The sequence below is a fragment of the Penicillium crustosum genome (genome assembly GCF_028827405.1).
Source record: "Penicillium crustosum strain IBT 35664 chromosome Unknown utg000001l_segment0_segment0, whole genome shotgun sequence".
Lineage (NCBI taxonomy): Eukaryota > Fungi > Ascomycota > Eurotiomycetes > Eurotiales > Aspergillaceae > Penicillium > Penicillium crustosum.
The window spans coordinates 2,806,600-2,824,172 of record NW_026623122.1 but is presented as its reverse complement, the minus strand read 5'-3'; the positions used below and the strand labels follow the sequence as shown (position 1 = coordinate 2,824,172).

The 17,573-nt window shown below is 48.2% G+C and overlaps 8 protein-coding genes across 8 annotated transcripts; 2 read left to right on the top strand and 6 right to left on the bottom strand.

Moving 5' to 3' along the window:
* Positions 1-72: 72 nt before the first annotated feature.
* On the top strand, positions 73-1,113 carry N7487_001065 (D-mandelate dehydrogenase-like dehydrogenase; the record flags this gene model as incomplete). Its single annotated transcript, XM_056868813.1, has 1 exon — positions 73-1,113. The coding sequence occupies one exon, from the start codon at positions 73-75 to the stop codon at positions 1,111-1,113; it is 1,041 nt and encodes a 346-aa protein (XP_056733597.1).
* A 1,792-nt stretch (positions 1,114-2,905) lies between these two features.
* On the bottom strand, positions 2,906-3,323 carry N7487_001064 (uncharacterized protein; the record flags this gene model as incomplete). Its single annotated transcript, XM_056868812.1, has 2 exons — positions 2,906-3,118; positions 3,309-3,323. 2 exons carry the CDS (start codon positions 3,321-3,323, stop codon positions 2,906-2,908), a joined length of 228 nt encoding a protein of 75 aa, XP_056733596.1.
* A 94-nt stretch (positions 3,324-3,417) lies between these two features.
* Positions 3,418-4,639, bottom strand: N7487_001063 (uncharacterized protein; the record flags this gene model as incomplete). The annotated part of the gene is made up of 4 exons (XM_056868811.1): positions 3,418-3,711; positions 3,783-3,977; positions 4,051-4,510; positions 4,557-4,639. 4 exons carry the CDS (start codon positions 4,637-4,639, stop codon positions 3,418-3,420), a joined length of 1,032 nt encoding a protein of 343 aa, XP_056733595.1.
* A 1,702-nt stretch (positions 4,640-6,341) lies between these two features.
* hsp90 (chaperone Hsp90) lies at positions 6,342-8,921 on the bottom strand. Its single transcript, XM_056868810.1, has 3 exons — positions 8,816-8,921; positions 8,393-8,667; positions 6,342-8,310 (listed from the first exon to the last, which is right to left on the bottom strand). Exons 2-3 carry the CDS (start codon positions 8,648-8,650, stop codon positions 6,475-6,477), a joined length of 2,094 nt encoding a protein of 697 aa, XP_056733594.1. The 5' UTR covers positions 8,651-8,667; positions 8,816-8,921; the 3' UTR covers positions 6,342-6,474.
* Positions 8,922-9,899: 978 nt separating this feature from the next.
* On the bottom strand, positions 9,900-11,618 carry N7487_001061 (NTF2 and RRM domain protein; the record flags this gene model as incomplete). The annotated part of the gene is made up of 3 exons (XM_056868809.1): positions 11,213-11,618; positions 10,777-11,154; positions 9,900-10,745 (listed from the first exon to the last, which is right to left on the bottom strand). The coding sequence occupies exons 1-3, from the start codon at positions 11,531-11,533 to the stop codon at positions 9,900-9,902; spliced, it is 1,545 nt and encodes a 514-aa protein (XP_056733593.1). The 5' UTR covers positions 11,534-11,618.
* A 1,123-nt stretch (positions 11,619-12,741) lies between these two features.
* On the bottom strand, positions 12,742-13,213 carry N7487_001060 (uncharacterized protein; the record flags this gene model as incomplete). Its single annotated transcript, XM_056868808.1, has 2 exons — positions 12,742-13,053; positions 13,163-13,213. 2 exons carry the CDS (start codon positions 13,211-13,213, stop codon positions 12,742-12,744), a joined length of 363 nt encoding a protein of 120 aa, XP_056733592.1.
* Positions 13,214-14,395: 1,182 nt separating this feature from the next.
* Positions 14,396-16,151, top strand: N7487_001059 (uncharacterized protein; the record flags this gene model as incomplete). Its single annotated transcript, XM_056868807.1, has 4 exons — positions 14,396-14,470; positions 14,535-14,565; positions 14,633-14,774; positions 14,888-16,151. Exons 1-4 carry the CDS (start codon positions 14,408-14,410, stop codon positions 16,149-16,151), a joined length of 1,500 nt encoding a protein of 499 aa, XP_056733591.1. The 5' UTR covers positions 14,396-14,407.
* A 31-nt stretch (positions 16,152-16,182) lies between these two features.
* N7487_001058 (PMF1/NNF1 family protein) lies at positions 16,183-16,948 on the bottom strand (the record flags this gene model as incomplete). The annotated part of the gene is made up of 2 exons (XM_056868806.1): positions 16,183-16,477; positions 16,566-16,948. 2 exons carry the CDS (start codon positions 16,946-16,948, stop codon positions 16,183-16,185), a joined length of 678 nt encoding a protein of 225 aa, XP_056733590.1.
* Positions 16,949-17,573: the final 625 nt, after the last annotated feature.

Here is a 17,573-nt window from a genome sequence, read left to right as displayed (position 1 = left end):
ATCCGTTCGTGTGTGTGTAAGGCGTGTGTAAAAAGAAAACAACACCTTCTTTGCTGGACTAAAACGCGACTTATGGCGGAAATCCCGACTGTCCTGTTGGTTGAATCTACTGTCCAGCAAATCGACCATGTTCGACGCCAGACTCTCTCCGAAAAAGTATCAATTCTAAAATATGATTGTGCTTCCGTCGACGATTTTATTGCTCGCCTTCAACCTGGCGGTCTGTATAGCAACATCTGCGCCATTGTCCGCACCGGCTGGCTGAAAGCAGGGCCATACGCATCTCATCGCCTATTCGCCAGCGAAGTTATCCCACACTTTCCTTCTAGCCTGAAACTTATCTGCTGTAGTGGACACGGATATGATGCAGCAGACATCGATGCGTTAACCAACCGGGGAGTCTGGTTCTGCAACACGCCAAATGCATGCACGGAGGCTGTTGCGAACACCGGACTCGTATTAGTGCTGGAGACATTCCGCTATCTGAGCTTTGCACAGTGGTGTGCAAGATACGATTGGCAGAAGAGTCGAGAGCTAGGCTTGAAGGCAGTCGATCCGGCCGGGATGATGTTGGGTGTGGTCGGTCTGGGTGACATTGGGCTTGCAATTGCTGAAAAGTGCCAAAATGCACTGGGGATGAAAATTGCATATCATGGCCCGAGAAGAAAAGAGGAAGCGGAAATGAGGCTTGGAGGTGGTGCGCAGTACTATGCTGATCTGACAGGCATGATTTCTGATGTTGATTGCATTGTCATTGCTGCACCTTACACCCAGAGTACGCATCATCTCCTCTCCCACAAGCAGTTCCAGGTGGCCAAAGATACTGGCCTCCGAGTGGTGAATATTGCTCGTGGCAAAATGATCGATGAAGATGCCTTGGTATTGGCTCTCGAGACGGGCAAAGTGGTTGGCATAGGAATTGATGTGCACGAAAATGAACCTGTGGTTCACGAGAAACTGAAAGAGAACTGGATGGTGACTTTGCTACCTCATATTGGAGTTTGTTCCAAGACGAGTTGGGCCAATTTTGAAAGACAAACCTGGGATAATCTAGAATCGTTCCTACAGACCGGAAAGCCCGCATGCTCTGTGAACATGATTAAAGGGCCCTAATCCTATGTATTACATACAACTCAAATGGAAGGTTCATATAGTATTCAACGAGAGTACACCACATGCCGGTGAAAATCCCCTCTTACCGCCCTACTCTTTAGTCCATTCAGCCCATTCACCTGAATGCCCTGAACACCACTATTCTATACCATAATAATCCTCCACCGCTAACGTATCCTTCCCCCTCCTATTCTGGCGTTTTTTTCTATCTATGGTTGGAGGGGCAAAAAAAGATTTTGCAAGCGGTGAGATTCGAACTCACGCTCGTTAGAACTGCGGATTTGTAGTCATTTATATGATTACCTAAACACAGCGCCTTAACCACTCGGCCACACTTGCTGTTATGGTATTACAAACCAATAATTCTTATAACGTCCATGATACTGACAGGGAAATTCTCGAATCTTATGGTTATGGAACATTCACATCAGACCTAATTACATAGGTAGCCCCCGTCAATTACGGTTTAAAAACTCCTCTAGATCCTTATCCTTCTTCAACTACCGCTAGTTTGCACCCTTGACTATTTGTTCTGGAACCATCGACGAGGTAAAGATCTAAACATGGAACTAAGCATAATACAACAGACAATAAAGTCAGAATACCGAAGGGAAACCGCGGTTACACTAATCATTGGCGCCTTGGTTTACCATCTTGGATGACCTCCAAAATTCTAGAGATATCCGGCATGAAAGCTCCTGGTGGATGGAATTGGATGTTACGCACGTATAATCTAGTGCCAAGCAGTTCAAAAGTCGTCCAACTTGTGAAGAAAGGTGATGTCAAGGGTGTTCGAGATTGGTTTACCTCCAGGAAGGCATCACCCTTTGATCTTGTTGCTGATGACAAGTACCCTTGGGGGAAGTCACTATTCCATGTTAGTATGGCATGGAGGTACCTGATGTTAAGCGGGACTACTAACATAGTTGCGCCAGTACATACATGAAATGCACACGGTGGACACAGCAGTAGCGGAAATGGTCGAATTCCTTTTGGACCAAAGAGCATCTCAACAAGGATCATTAAAATATTTTCCTGGGTACACAGTGCTTCACAGCTTACTATATCTCGGATGGATAGGATGCAATTCTCGATCTCGGATTCCAGTTACGCGTGTGCTGCTTCCTCATCTAGATACTATTGAAGATCCTACCGAAAGGAATGCTCACGAACTCCTCATGATTTTTCATGGTCCTGTTGAAAATTTTTTGCTCTTGCAGCAGAACTGCTGTCAGTTCTTCTACGAACTACCACTGTCAGAACGTATCGGAGTGGCGGTTACAGTTGCAGATACACGATGTTTCGTGTTTCCCAAACCTGAGCTTATTCAAACAATCATAGGACAAGACATTTTGGAAGCCGGGGTTTGCCAATATGAGTGCTATTCACAGCACATACGAAGAATGACCACCCTAGTCCACCTTGCAGCGAGAATTATGGGTTGCATGCAACAACATTCTCGATACGAATATACAGCATCTGCAGTTATGGAAGACCCGAAACTGCTGGTAAGTTTATGGGGCAGCTTTGTCAAAAGAAGTTTGGATGCGCATGTGGATATTCATCAATACGTTGATGGCATGACTCCTTTCCTGGAGTTCTATTGGGGGTACTACGAGTCGGAATATGACCCCGAGGACCTAAAAGATTTCTTTGACATAGCCTTGAAGGTTTGGTTGAAAACTCTCCAAGAGGGGGGTGTGGACTTGGAGCTTTACGGTCGAAATGAAGAACGTATCTGGAAGTTGTTGTGCAATCAACTCGAATGTCAATGCATATCTTATAGTGCTAATTAGAGATCAACTTGGGAAACCGAGTTGAGAATAGGCGGGAAGAGGCTTGGAAGCCCTTGACGATCCATTATCGCAACAATATCCCCATCCATCATGGCGATAGGAGTTTGGATATAAATACGCATAATGCCCTTTTGGTTAGGATCGGCGGCATTATGGCAGGCGAACTTGATAGCTGCGTAAGAATTGCCGATGCTATCATCAACTGCGTCCTGCCTCGGTATTTGGTGATATTTGGTGATATTTGGTGGTATTATCATATGATACCCAAGTCTGGAGGCCATTGTCGGTTACCGCGCATAAGGTAATCCTATAGCTTTTCCAAACCAACCCTAAAGTAAGCACGTTTAAACTGCCCAGGTGACCTAGATAACAACACTCAAGCCAAATAACTCTACTCACGTCACCCCAGTACATTGTGCAAGTAATGTACGAGAAACCAAAGCGTCTGGGGAATCTCTTGGTATTATGTTGTATGGTTTGTTAAATCTGCTAATTTGAAAATGCAATCCTAATCAAGCGTGAGCCGCGAGGAAGGCCGGGAAAATGAACGAGGCGGCTCTGTTAGGGAATATCCGGTGGGTACGGAATATGACTCTTGTGCATAGCCGTTCTTCGAGTTATTGATGACTATGAAGCCTCGGTCGAAGTTTTTGATGCAGACAATGGTGCATAAAACCGTTCCAGAAGTCAGCACCACAGACATGAATGCAAAGAACAGCATCATGTCCTTTCCAGCGGTTCTAGCCCCAAAGAGAATGATGATGCGGCTAATGAGATATGCGAGTAGACCAAGGTAGCATATCTTGTAAGAGGTCAGTGATAGTTCCTTGTGGAGGTCTGGCGGGCAGGGAGGAAGGAAGCAAGAGAACTCACAATGATACCAACCACGCCAATGGTTCGTTCGTGTTGGACAACCCAGATACCAAGTAGCATAACGATAAATGCGACCGGAATGAGGAGCATCGTGAGGGTATACTCCGGTTCCTTAAAGTGGATAAACACCAGGTTGTATTGGATGATGAAACCCAACAAGAAGTAAAAGAGGAGTTTTATCAGAACCAGGAAAATCTATGGTTGCATTCTGTTAGCGTAGATGCTCGAGATTTGTTCAAAGAACAATCAAGCAGTAGGTGAGGATTACCTCGTAGAACAGATAACGCATTCGTGTTTTCGAGCTGCCATGAACGGACTTGTAAATGACCCACGAATACTCCCGATGCAAGAAGTATACAAACAAGCACAGAATCAGACTGCACAATCCTGTAATAATAGACACTAGGATCTCAGCTGGCCGGATCTGGGGCCAGACGTTGCGAGTGGTATCTACTAGAGTCGGAAACCCATAACGCTGGGCATATAGCCTCGCGGTATTTTCTTCCATCAGTGTGTACTGCATGACAGAGTACACAAAGCTGCAAATATTGCAGATGCAAATTGAGAAGAGAAGAACATTGTTCTTATGATGGATCGCATCCAGGGCAAGGATAAACTCGTAGACAGAGGCGAATATTAGAATGCCCAGATTGATTGGGATCATGTAGGATACCGGCACCTGGGTTATCTTAGGAGTAACCCATAACTGCCATTCCACAAGTATATAGCTGACGTTTTGTTAGGGTAGCTCGGACGAAGATAGGGAGAGCGTACCTCTCAAGGGCAATGACCAAGATAGCCTGCGTGAACAACACGCTACACAACCACCATTCATTTCTGGAGGTCGGCCTATACATATTTGGTGGCTTTTGTGTTCTCCCACCGACGCATTAGAAGTGGAAATAACGATTTTGTTTTTATCCATGGATCCCCTTTTCGCTGCCTAAATTTTCTCTACCTCCACGTGATATCCTCGAACTACCTAGATGATGAGCGCCAAGCCAATAGGAATTTCTTCGGCAAAATATTAACCATTTTTCAGTCCGAACGATGGAGATCTTTCATTCGCTCAACTAGTGCACATAAGCCATAATTAAGCCACACCCGATGGGTTCGTGGTGACCAGCGAATCACTGTTGCCTGTTCCTTTTATTTTTAGTGCATGTACGTACATTCAGTGTTATAAGAAAGTGTATACAATGTACCCTGCCCGGTCTGAATACATACATATCTAGTTGATTCTAGATAAATAGAGACGTTATACTCCGTATTAAAGATCACATTATAATATCTTTTTGGATATTCCCCCCGAGCGCTTCTCCAGGTTATTGGTGTTATACATACACGTAGCTAGAACAATAAATTTTTGAAAAAGACAACTAGCAGTAAACTTTAGAATATATGTGGCCAGCAACTCAATTTTTACAGTCCATTTTCCATATACTCCGTAACGGGAATAGTTCGCCGCTTGTGGGCCTTGTCCTGTCTTTTTGGGTGATCTTTTGAGGTATATACGAAGACGGTAAAAAGCATTTATGTAAAACCACGGATGATAATGATTAGGATTATAGATAGATGGATATATGATAGATCATACATATGGTATAATTCAATTCTGTGACCTGATAACCACATTTAGGACTGCCCAATAAAAGGCCTACTGTTCAGCCTTCCACTATATTCTACTGTATAAATAACTAGAGGGTTAGAAGGTATGAAAATACTCTTGAGGGCCAATTCACAAGTGCCACGTTATTAACCTAGGATACAAAGTATGCCATAGTTAGTGTTTCCAAGTAGTCTAATAAAGGGACGCAGCTGTATTATATAATTGTCAGGAAACATGGTCAATTCCTCCTTCTCTTGCAAAATATATATTTATCGGTTGAGTTGTTGATCAGGAATTTTGTATTCCTAGTAAGGAATCAAACCCTTCTAAATTCTCTCGCATACCATTAATAAATAAAAAAAACCTAGAAAGCATGTAATTGAACCCCAAAAAATCAGACAGGATAGTTTTCTAGGCCAAGATTGTTAATTTGGTGCTGGGTGCTTGGATAAAAAGACGAAAAGAAAAAAAATGAAATGGACGGGCAGCGATTCGAACGCTGGACTTTTCGCATGCAAAGCGAACACTCTACCAACTGAGTTACGCGCCCAATTGATACATGTATAATGGGATTATAAATATATATTATAATAGAACAGAGGCTGCATTTGGAGTATTTGGTAACAGTATGAACGAGTGTCAACTGGATCGATCTGGTTTGACAGAGTTGGAGCTGGAAACTCCAGCTTACTTACTTGACATTGTCATTCTTCAGGAAGCGAGGCAAAGGTGCGGTCATCTTAAAATCCATAGGAAGTAGCGCAAGAGGGTTTAGGGGGAAATGAAGTTTGTATTGGAAGGAGGGTTGAGGGAATGTCATCTATGAATACTGTCCAGGTGGATGTGTTGAGATCAAGTGCTCAGATGTTTTGGAAGTACGATTAAAGTCTACAATTGTCTTGACTAAAAGCAAGACACTACACTACAGTCTACTGTGCTTTGGACCGAAATAAAAAGAGATGCTGGTTCTTATTGTAGAACACATAAAAATGAAAAGATAAAAAACATCACAGAGGGTCGTATCCCGTTTCCCATTTCCCGTAAGACTTAAAATTAGCAATAACGAAAGTTGATTGAAATCATCTAATCAACCTCCTCCATGGTGCTCTCACCGGTAGCCTCGGCGGGAGCAGCGGCCTCAGTGGCGGGAGCGGCCTCGTCCTCGTCGATGTTCAGGCCGAGGGAGACGAGCTTGTGGATGCGCTCGGAGAAGCTGGCGGGCTCCTCAATGGTGAAGCCAGAGACAAGCAGGGAGGTCTCGAAGAGAAGCTGGGTGATGGACTTGACGGTGCGGTCGTTCTCGCCATCGGCCTCAACCTTCTTCTTAAGCTCCTTGATGATGGGAGACTTGGGAGAGATCTCGAAGGTCTTCTTGGAAGACATGTAAGAGGACATAGAGGTGTCACGGAGGGCCTGGGCCTTCATGATACGCTCCATGTTGGCGGACCAACCGAACTGGCCGGTACGGATGGCGCAGGGGGAGCCAACCAGCTTGGAGGAGACAACAACCTTCTCGACCTTGTCGCCGAGAACGTTCTTGAGGGCCTTGGCAAGGTCCTCGAACTCCTTCTCCTCAGTCTCGCGCTCGGTCTTCTCCTCCTCGGTCTCCTCGAGCTCGAAGTCCTTGGTGATGTCGACGAGCTTCTTACCGTCATACTCCTTCAGCTGGGTGAAGGCGTACTCATCAATGGGGTCAACCAGGAAGAGAACCTCGAAGTTCTTCTGCTTGAGGGTATCCAGGAAGGGAGAGTTGGCAACAGCCTTGATGGACTCGCCAGTGATGTAGTACATGTTCTTCTGGTGCTCGGGCATGCGAGTAATGTAGTCAGCGAGCGAGGTCTGCTCGTCACCGGACTTGGTGGACTGGTAGCGGAGGAGCTTGGCCAGAGTGGGGCGGTTCTGGGCGTCCTCGTGGATACCGAGCTTAATGTTCTTGCTGAAGGCCTGGTAGAACTTGTCGAACTGCTCACGGTCCTCGGAGATCTCAACGAAGAGCTCAAGGGTCTTCTTGACGATGTTCTTCTTGATGACCTTCATGATCTTGTTCTGCTGGAGAGTCTCACGGGACAGGTTGAGAGGAAGATCCTCAGAGTCGACAACACCCTTGACGAAGCTGAGCCACTCGGGGATGAGGTCGGTAGCATCATCGGTGATGAAGACACGGCGAACGTAGAGCTTGATGTTGTTCTTGGTCTTCTTGGTCTCGAACAGGTCGAAGGGAGCGCGCTTGGGAACGAAGAGGATAGCGCGGAACTCGAGCTGACCCTCAACGGAGAAGTGCTTGACACCGAGGTGGTCCTCCCAGTCGTTGGAGAGGGACTTGTAGAAGGAGGCGTACTCCTCAGTGGTGATATCAGCGGGGTTGCGGGTCCAGATGGGCTTGGTCTTGTTAAGTTCCTCCTCCTCAATCTTGGACTCCTTGACGGTCTTGGTCTTCTTCTCCTTCTTCTCCTCCTCGTCATCGACCTCCTCGACCTTGGGCTTCTTCTCATCGTCCTCCTCCTTGGTCTCCTCGGCCTCCTCATCGGGGACCTCGGTCTCGGTCTCCTTCAGGACGTGAAGGTAGATGGGGTAGGAGATGAACTCGGAGTGCTTGCGAACAACCTCCTTAATGCGGGCCTCGTTGAGGTAGTCCATCTGCTCATCCTTCAAGTGAAGGATGATCTTGGAACCACGGCCGAGCTGCTCGCCCTCGGTGTCCTCCTTGAGGGTGAAAGTGCCACCGGCGGCGGACTCCCAGATGTACTGCTCGTCATCGTTGTGCTTGGACACAAAGGTGACACGGTCAGCGACCAGGTAGGCAGAGTAGAAACCGACACCGAACTGGCCGATCATGGAAATATCAGCACCGGCGGACAGAGCCTCCATGAACTGCTTGGTACCGGAGCGGGCAATTGTTCCAAGGTTGTTGATGAGGTCCTATAAGAGATGAATATTAGTTTCGTGCCCAAATAGGGATAACGAGAGTGATTTGACACAACTATTGAGGATAGAAACTTACAGCCTTGGTCATACCAATACCGGTATCACGGATGGTGAGGGTCTTGTTCTCCAAGTCGGGAATAATGTCGATGCGCAGATCCTTGTTGGAATCGAGCTTAGAGGGGTCGGAGAGAGCCTCGTAGCGGATCTTGTCGAGAGCATCGGAGGCGTTGGAGATCAACTCACGAAGGAAAATTTCCTTGTTAGAGTAGACAGTGTTAATGATCAGCGAGAGCAGCTGAGAGATCTCAGCCTGGAACTCGAAGGTCTCAGACATGATGGCGGATTGTGATTCTGAAAGGAAATCTGAGTTAGAAAAGGATGGATTTATAGCAATTGAGGAATATGGAGAGAGATTCAGATGCAGAGTCTGATCAAGCGGTGGGGGAGGGGAAATTGGGAAGCGGTGACGAGAAGAAGGGGAGGGAGATTTATATCTTACAAGAAAGCACAAAGTTATTAAAAAGAAAGAAGCTCTGGGGGGGAGAAACCAAAGCAAAAGGGAGAGATGAAGAGAAAGAGTCAAAGAGGCGGGCCAGTTCCTTTTGTGTTTCCAAAAATTTCTAGTGGAGAGTTTCTACGGTGATCCAGCAACTTCCATGTCGTTCAGGCAACCCTGCAGCTCTCTCGATATTATTCTAGACTCTTCTACTTTTACTTTTTGGTTCTTTTAAACTATTTTACTTTAATTTCCCCGGTTTGTTGCTTTTGCCTCCTTTTTCTCTTTGTATTTGTAGTGGCAAGCTGTGAGTGCCTCAGGCATCCAGAACTCTAGAATCTTCCCCGGATGATGGATGACTCGTCGACTCGAGATTAGGTAAGCCCTCAAGGTCCTCCCGGTATCAATCTTGGCAGTCCTGAACATGGTACGGAGTAGATGTAATATATAGCAACTTGGTGATTCATTATTCTCTAATCCATATTTGGCTCATAATCCCATAATACAGTTGTAATCCCCCGAGAACATCCCATTTACACATCAAAAAGAGAACGGCTCCTATGGGAATCCTCATAGCCAAGAAAATAAAAAAGAAGCAAAATACAAGAAAGACCGGGATGGCGCACCACCGTAAAACCCTGGAGTTTGCTATGCTAGTTAAAAAAAAGATGCGATATAACGTCTTGCGAAAAAAAGGAGCAAGTAACAGATCATGGCAGAAGACACTGAAAGAAAGGAATATGGTGCAGAAAAGAAGAATCGTGAATGTCGAAGACAAGACCCAATCCAAGCAAAAAAAAGGTCAGGTTAAAACACAAGTGCCCAGAGGGAAGGAAAGAGACGCAACTTTTCCAGCCAACCCGGACCAACCGCTAATATGCACTGTGACGGGAAAAAGGGGGGAGGCAATAGTCACGTAACACATGTCATTAGGAAGAGACGGGGCAAAAGAAAAAAGAGAATCAAAATCAGAGTAATACAGATCCTGACAAGATCATCCGCCGGAGGAATGCTCACGGGAATTGTGAGAGACGTGACCTCGGCGGGGAAGTAGAAGGTAGAGGATCATCAAAATCACGTAAAGTGTTTAAGCAGCTTGGGGCTGGCTGGGGCGACCCTTGGCAGCAACGTTGCCACCGCGGCCACGGGGAGTGAAGCTGCCACGGCCCTCACGCTGGAAGCCACCGCGGCCCTGGCTACCGGCGCGGTCACCGCGACCACGACCGGCACCACCACCACGGCCGGCAGGGAAGCCGTTGCTGCCGTAGGCGTTGCCACGGGGACGACGTTCCTCAACGAGGATCTGCTCGCTGCCAATCTGGTGGGGGTTGGCGGCAACGGCAGCAGTATAACCGGCGGGCTCATTGAATTCGACAAAGGCGCAGTTCTTGGGGCGGCTAACATCGAAGTACTTCAGCTTGCCGAAACGAGCCAGGGTCTGCTTAAGCAGGCTGGCGTCGACCTTATCGTTGACGTTCTTGATATATGCGAGGACGGTCTCCTCAGCACGGGGCTGCGACTTCTTGTGGCCGTCGCCGGCGGTCTGCCATCCGGCTTCGGTGGAAGGGGCCTCCTGGGAACGGACAGCCTCCGCAGGGGCAGCAGCAGCGGGCTGAGCGGCAGGGGTAGCCTGAGCAGCGGGAGCAGCAGCCTTAGGAGCAGCAGGGACAGCAGGGGTAGCTTGAGTAGCAGGAGCAGCCTGGGCGGCCGAAGCCTTGGCGGCAGCAGCGGCCTTAGCTGCGAAAGAGGTAGTCGCAATGCTAGCCCAGGTCTTAGGGGCAGCGGGAGCGGCTGAGGTCTCCTTCTCAGGAACCTCCTCCTTCTCAGGAACGGGAGAGGGCTCAGGAGAGGCAGGCTCCTCGTCCTTCACGGTTTCGGCCTCGACGGCAGGAACGGGAGTGGGGGTCTCCTCCTCAACGGGGGCACCGTTGGTCTGGGGGGGCAGCCTCCTCGGGCTCCTCAACCTGACCGTTGGCCTCGACCTCCTCGAGCTTCTCATCGACATTGGAGACAGCGACTTCATCAGCCACCTGGGGCTCCTCAGCGGGAACCTCGGCAACGGCCTCGGGGGCTTCGGCAACAGGCGCAGCTGGGGTGGGCTGCTCGGGTTCTTCTTCTGGCTCTTCGGCCATGTATCGGAAGATATCGTTAAGAACATAGTAACCGTTGGGCTGCTCGGCGAGAACGAAAGTCTGCACGAACTTGCGGGACGGCTCGGAGTTGTTGGAGATCTCACCAATGACCGAGACCAGGATGTTGTCGAAAGAAGCCTGAGAATCGACATTCAGGACGCGCACCTTGCAATCCTGGAACTTCAACGAGTTAAGCTTCTCGTTGATGGCCTATGGAAGTGGGGATTGGTTAGATAACATTCGCATTGAGGGATTAAATTGAACTCACCTTAGAACCAACGCTGACGGGAACCGACTCTGCCTCAGTGCCGAAGACCAGCTGAGAACGGCGAGAGTAGAACAGGTGAAGCTTGTCGGGGTTGCGGCTCATGGTGGTGTAGTACTGCTCGACGAAATACCAGCCCACCTCATCCTTAGAGATCTCATTCTTCTGCTGGTCGGTGGGGGTGGCAGTGGTTGGGGTGGAAGACTGCGCAGGCTGGAAGCTGGCAGCAGTGTTCATGGTGACAGATGCATGGTTGTAGGATTCGGGGAAACCGTGCTGGGCAGGGTAGTTGCCATTGATGGGAACCTGAGTCATATCGGCCATGGTGTAGGATTGAGGGGTTTTATCTTTTGGTTTCGGGTGGAAAATGAGATTAAAAGTAACCGAGCACGGCGAAAATGATGGCCGCGGAAAGGCTTTTTTTTATAAAAAAAGAAGCAAGCGATGAGCGTTCTAAAAATGAGATTGTCTGTGTTTCCCTCGCTTCACTGGATGCTTATTAGTTTCGACATCTTTACCATGCGATGAAATTGGAAATGGTAGATCGGAACTCACGATGCGAAATGGACCAGGCACCAATGCAATCAAATGAAGAGGATAGAAGGAAAGCACAAAAAGAATCGAAACAGACGAGGCGCTTTGAGATTGCGGAAGAGCGGGAAGTATAGCTGAAGTGAGAAAGAGTTCTCGATTCTGCTGGCGCGGAGAGGGATATGTGGAGGGTTTGAGAGAGAGATGAGAAAGATCGAGAAAATGTGGGTCTGGAAGATGGACAGTGGCGTGGGGGGAGATTCAGGTAGAAAATGGGAAACAAAAAAGAGATGGAATGAAGCTGTGGGAATTCGCCTTCGAAGAAAAGAACTTCCTTCTCTTTGACTCCGTGCGGGTTTCGCGTGGGCTTGGCAGATGGCCACCGCCTGGCAGAATTCATAGTACAAACTTAGTATACAAGAATATATTGTTAGGAATTCCAACCAATATCAAAGGCTATAAAATGTTGTAAATCCATGAATAGGAAAGGCTCTTGCACAAGGTATGCTTTTTTTAACGGCCTTCGTATACACCTAAAAAGATCGTAAAGACCTAAGAAGGCATCTAAAAGAACCTCTAAAGACAACACAAGACCGCATGAGCCGCCGACTATTCTTGTAGATGTAGTTGAAGAAAGTTTTCATGATAATTCAAGATACATGACAGTCAGACATGGAAAATAAGAAGCAAGAAAATACCAGATCCGAATGTTCATACTCAAGGAAATAATGCGCATCTCATCAAGTCAAAACGCCACAAACTGATCCGAAAAAAAAGAAAAAGAGGGGTATGATAGATAGGACATGAAAGGGTGACTGTAAAAAAAAAAAAGACAGCAATCATAAGAACTGTGTCGACAGAGGCTCGGATGTTGGAACGGAAAAAAAAGCACAAGGAACAAGAAACAAGCGAACGATCAGAGAGGCAGAGAAGGTCAGCCATGTAGCGAACAAAACACATAGCAAGCCGTTTGTCTCTTAAGTGTATCGTTGCCATCAGGACTAGTCAGTCCGCACCTCAGTCTTCTCAGACAGAGGCTTGCGCATGACAGCATCTTGGCCAGTCATCCTCCGGCCCAGAGCGCGCTCGACTTTAGCTCCGAGAGCGAGTTTGTTCAGGTTGTTCGACTTCTCCTCTGTGGGGACGAATCGCTGCTTGCTGAGAGGCTTATTCTCAAGGCGCTCGAGACCATCGTGGAGGTGGAAGATGTCAGCGATTCTAGGGTCGCCGCTGGGTAGGGTGCCGTTTGTGCGGTCGGAGGCAGCCAGCGAGGGGCTTCCACTCACGGTGGAGAATCGCTTCGAGTTTCGGTTCTGTAGCAGGTTAGACTTATGCGATTCTCAATAACAAATGAAAAGTCCCTGCGACGGGCAGGGTAGGTGCAGGGGAGAAGGAGGACGAAGAAGGGAGAGGAGTTCTTACCGATTGAGCCATAATGGGACGCTCAGAGTCGAGAGAGGGTTGGCGGGCCATTTCTGGGAAGTGATATGGTTATAAAGAGGAGGTTTTGCGCCGAAAGAGGGCGGGTTTCAAATTGTAGGTGTAGGAAGGCCCGTGAATGGAATGCAGCCTGCAGAATTGATCTGTTAGTGGGGATTACTACGTATTGGCTGGCGATCTCGAATTTCCAAGGGATACATACTCGGTCCGGGTAGAAGGGGGTATGCTGGAGTCAGGCGCAAAGGTACCAATGCAGTGCAAGAGTAGAAATAGAGTCACAGAAAGGAGAAAACGAAACGGGGTGGGTCGTATTGGTGGGGAAAGACACAGTGTGGCGGGAAAGGGGTGGAAGGGATTTTTATGGAAAGATCGACGTAATCGTAAGATGAGCATTAAAGAGAGTCCGTGATGAAACTCCCAGGTGGATAAGTCTTATGATTATACACAAATCAAAAATCAAAAATGACTGATCAACACACAGCGATCAATGATTGTGATGCAAATCTCCCTTCTCTGATGTCAAGAAAGCTTTACCGGGGATATATTTGCCACGTGCTGCCACGCGAGCCGATCATCTCGGCAAGTACATGGGTACTTAGGTATTTCGTATAGGGGATTACCTAGGTAGCAATACCACTCCGCTATGAGATACTTTGTTTTAGACTGTTATGGTTATATTGTAGAATAGAGCAATAAGGTAAGGATGAAACTTGGCTAGATTACTTACCATCTATATTATAGGTACGGAGTACTATATCCATGGATGTTGCAGCAAGGGACAGTACCTCGGCCTAGACAAATATGTATCATTTTTACGCAGGCACAGAGGTAGCAACACAGACCCCCTTTGGCAGCACAAGGGACTAATATTACCACCTTCGAAACAATAAACCAACATGAAACAAAACTGCTTCCACCAAAAATCTTCTCGTTCCGGTCTTGGCATCCATGCAGATCTGAAGGACCAGGCTGTTTTGAGAGTCTTTCAGTCACACATTCTATAGTTCAAAGCAGTCTTGCACCACTAAATTCACGAGTAGCAAGCCTCAAATCTACCAGAACAATAACTATCATTACCATTTTTACATGTAGTTGAGGTGAAAGCAACGTAGAACAGGATATACTCCACACACCGCGCAGATTCTGCCGGATTTACTTCACATTTCAAGGTGCACAGCCATTTCCGTCGACTCTTAATTCAATTTAATCAACAGCATTCCCGCAGATATGGCAAAGCCAAAATCCTTCCTCCGGGAGACAAAGACGAAGAAAAAGTCTGCTTCAAAACATGTATGTGATAGCAATATACCCCGCACAGAACATCTTGATCATGATCTCATACATTTTGACATAGGTACCTGTGACTGCAGATGATTTTCTTGCAGGTCTGTAGTTGAACCCAGCCAAGAATATCAACAGTCCAAAAAACTAAAAAACTAACTATCTCTGCAGCTGGCGTTGAACTAGAAGAGGCTGGCGAGAAATGGCGGGCCGGAGATGCGGCCAAGTCCATGCGCTTCTTTATGCGGGCCATCACCAACTATGACGAAGGACTACAGAAACATCCCGGCACATTTGACCTAGCTTACAACAAGTATGTGAAGTCCACATCGATATCCAAACAAGTCATTGTTTTGAATTTTTCAATTTCATCCATGATTGAGAGGTATTGGGTTGAGTTTACCTTTTACTAACACACCCACCCAGAGCACGAGTCCAATATGAAATCACCCAGCACCCCAAACTAGCGGCCCAGTTGCCAGCGCCACAGGGGGAGATCTTGCAGGTTGCGCTGCAGTCACACCGGGATGCGCTGGCTTTGGACCAGGACAATGCTGACGTGTTGTTCAATTCGGGCCAGGTGCTGACCAGCATAGCGGAGTTGATGTCCAACCTAAAGCACCCTGACGAGGAGCAGCAGATGCAAGCGGGGACCTACTTGCAAGAGGCGATTGAACTGTTCCAGCGGTGTCTGATGGTCCAGGAAATGAAGTACACGGAAATGCAAGAGGAGATCGAACTGATGGAATCCGGGGATGTGCCACCGGAGCCGGAGGTTGCACCACAGGCCGCCGGTCAGCCCCAAGCTGAGTCTGCAGGCGAAGAGCAGGAACAATGGGCGATGATTGTGGAGCCTGTCACGAAGAATACACTCGTGGACACGGCGGTGGCGCAACTAGAGACTTTGACTACCTTGTGCAACTTGTTGACTTCTAACCCCGGTGGGGGCGGTGTTGGTTGGGTGCAAGAGTACTCGTCGGAGCTTGTGCAGACCCGACTGCCTGCTTATGCCGAAGGTTCGGACAGACAGTATGAGGCGGCCTTGGCGCGCGCCAAGTTCATCTGTGCCTTGAACGATTTGCTCTACCGAGGTGGACACACCGACATCCAAACCTATCAGCAGGAGGTTGGACAAGTTTTTGGTCCAGAGCTGGATGTATCCGCGGACCCTGAAGGACTGTGTGGCAAAGCAGATGCGCTCACGTCGTTGAACCAGGCGCTTTCGGATCTCCCCCCATCGGAGGATGATGAAGCGTTTGAGAATGCTGTGGCATTGCGTTGGAAGTCGCTTTCAACCGCCCTAGACGCATTGACGGCTGCTACTAAGCTCCCAGATGCTGAGAACCTGCCCAAGATCCATCTTGGTCGGGGAGATGCGGAGATGCACAGATGGCGTCTTGGACGAGCACCCTGGAACCACGCCATAGCGAAGCAGAACGGAGCTATGCTCCTGCGCAACGCACAGACGTATTACCGCGGAGCAACAGCTCTGGCCCGCCGCGACGGAGCGGCCGAGGAAGAACGCGACGGAACTTGCAAGGAGGCGATTGCCGCAGCGATCGAAGGCCAGAATACGAAGCTTGAGCAACTCAAGTCAACGGACCTCCAACAGGTGATCGTTGTGGCGCAGGATATGGTGGAGGACGGAATGGTTGACGGCAGGGAATTGAGTGCTCTGATTTCATCCTGAATCGGATAGAGAAACAATTTCCGCAACACGCTCACAGACCTGGACGGGCCTTTGCCTCCTCATCCATCTGGATTGCGTCCTGGCGAATGTGATGTTGTCTACTGAATTGCGTGGCTGCTGTAGCAGCACCCTCAATATCCGAAACGACCAATCCAAGATGCGACAATAGCCGCTCAATTTCCAGCCTCTGCGCCTGCACAGCCTGTGCAAGCTCCGCATTTTCCGCATGAGTAGCCTCGAGTCTGGCGTTGAGTGTCGACTGCGCTTCCTGCAGATAAGGCGTAAGGTGCGCTTTGTACAGATCTTCGGCGCCGAGTGTATGCGCGCTGTGTAGTAAAAAAAATGTTAGTATTCAGAACCAAAAATGACGAAAGAAAAATAGTCCGAATAAACGGCTAAATCCATGTAACATACACTATTCTCTCTTGTTCCTCGGCATTCTCCCCCTCCTGCTCCTTCCTAGCCCTCGCATCCCCGACTAGTCGATCAAGCTCATTCAAATGCGCCACCGCGTCCCTCTCCGCAACAATATCATCAAACTCAGCCTTGGCATTCGCCTCCAGCTTCGCGTTCAACTGCCGCCAGACACCCTCCAAGCTGGCAGGAACATGGCGTGCAGGCGTCGGAAAACAGCCAGCAAAGTTTGCATATGAGTTTGCACGGAGTGTGCGTGCTAGAGCCTGTTCGAAGACTTGGTTTAAACGTGAGGCACGCGGGCCCGGGGATTGGGGAATTGGAGCTGGCGGGGGAGGGGACGGCGACGCGGCGGGCGGTTGGTGGGAATTTGATTCGGCCATGATGGGTGTGTCTGTTGTCGGGATTGAGTCGGAGTGTGAGAAGCAATGGATAGCATGCGGATATGGCAAGATTGGCGTGTAGTAGGCTGTTTGTGGTTCTTTAGGAATTTGGATCTGGGGTGTTGGACGGGCTCCATTCAACGCGACGCGCCGGTCACGTGTTTGTATAGATCGAATTGATGGGGTCGTACGTACATCGATATTTGAAAGTTTTTGAATTTAATACTCTGATAAATTGGTAGATAGTTATAAAAGGGGCGTACTGGTTATACGAAGCAGAGAAAATAGAATGTTGCAATATAAATTAAGCATTTAGCTATCAACCAGTTCCCAGCCCTAACTTGATGGATCTAAGCCCAGCCAACTCCGACGTCTGTTCTCCTCATTCTCGGGTTTCACCAAAAGAGCAGGACTCGATTTCTGTGAGCCTTTCCGAAGATGAAAGGATTGTATATTTGTCACCGGACGCGATATGCGCAATGAGGATACGCGGTTATGGAGGTCAGACCAAAGTAATTTGAATGCAGGCCATGAAATAGAGACGTATATAAGGCTGTTCCAAAAGCCTTGAAGTGGAAGAACGAAGCTAGATGCATAGTTGAGACTGAAATTAAAGTCATTAGGA

What these genes read in the sequence shown, in the direction of transcription:
- hsp90 (XM_056868810.1), bottom strand. Translation starts at nt 8,650, where the DNA reads ATGTCTGAGACCTTCGAGTTCCAGGCTGAGATCTCTCAGCTGCTCTCG. An exon ending in GTATTGGTATGACCAAGGCT is followed by an intron (nt 8,311 to 8,392) that starts GTAAGTTTCTAT and finishes CATCTCTTATAG; the next exon opens with GACCTCATCAACAACCTTGG.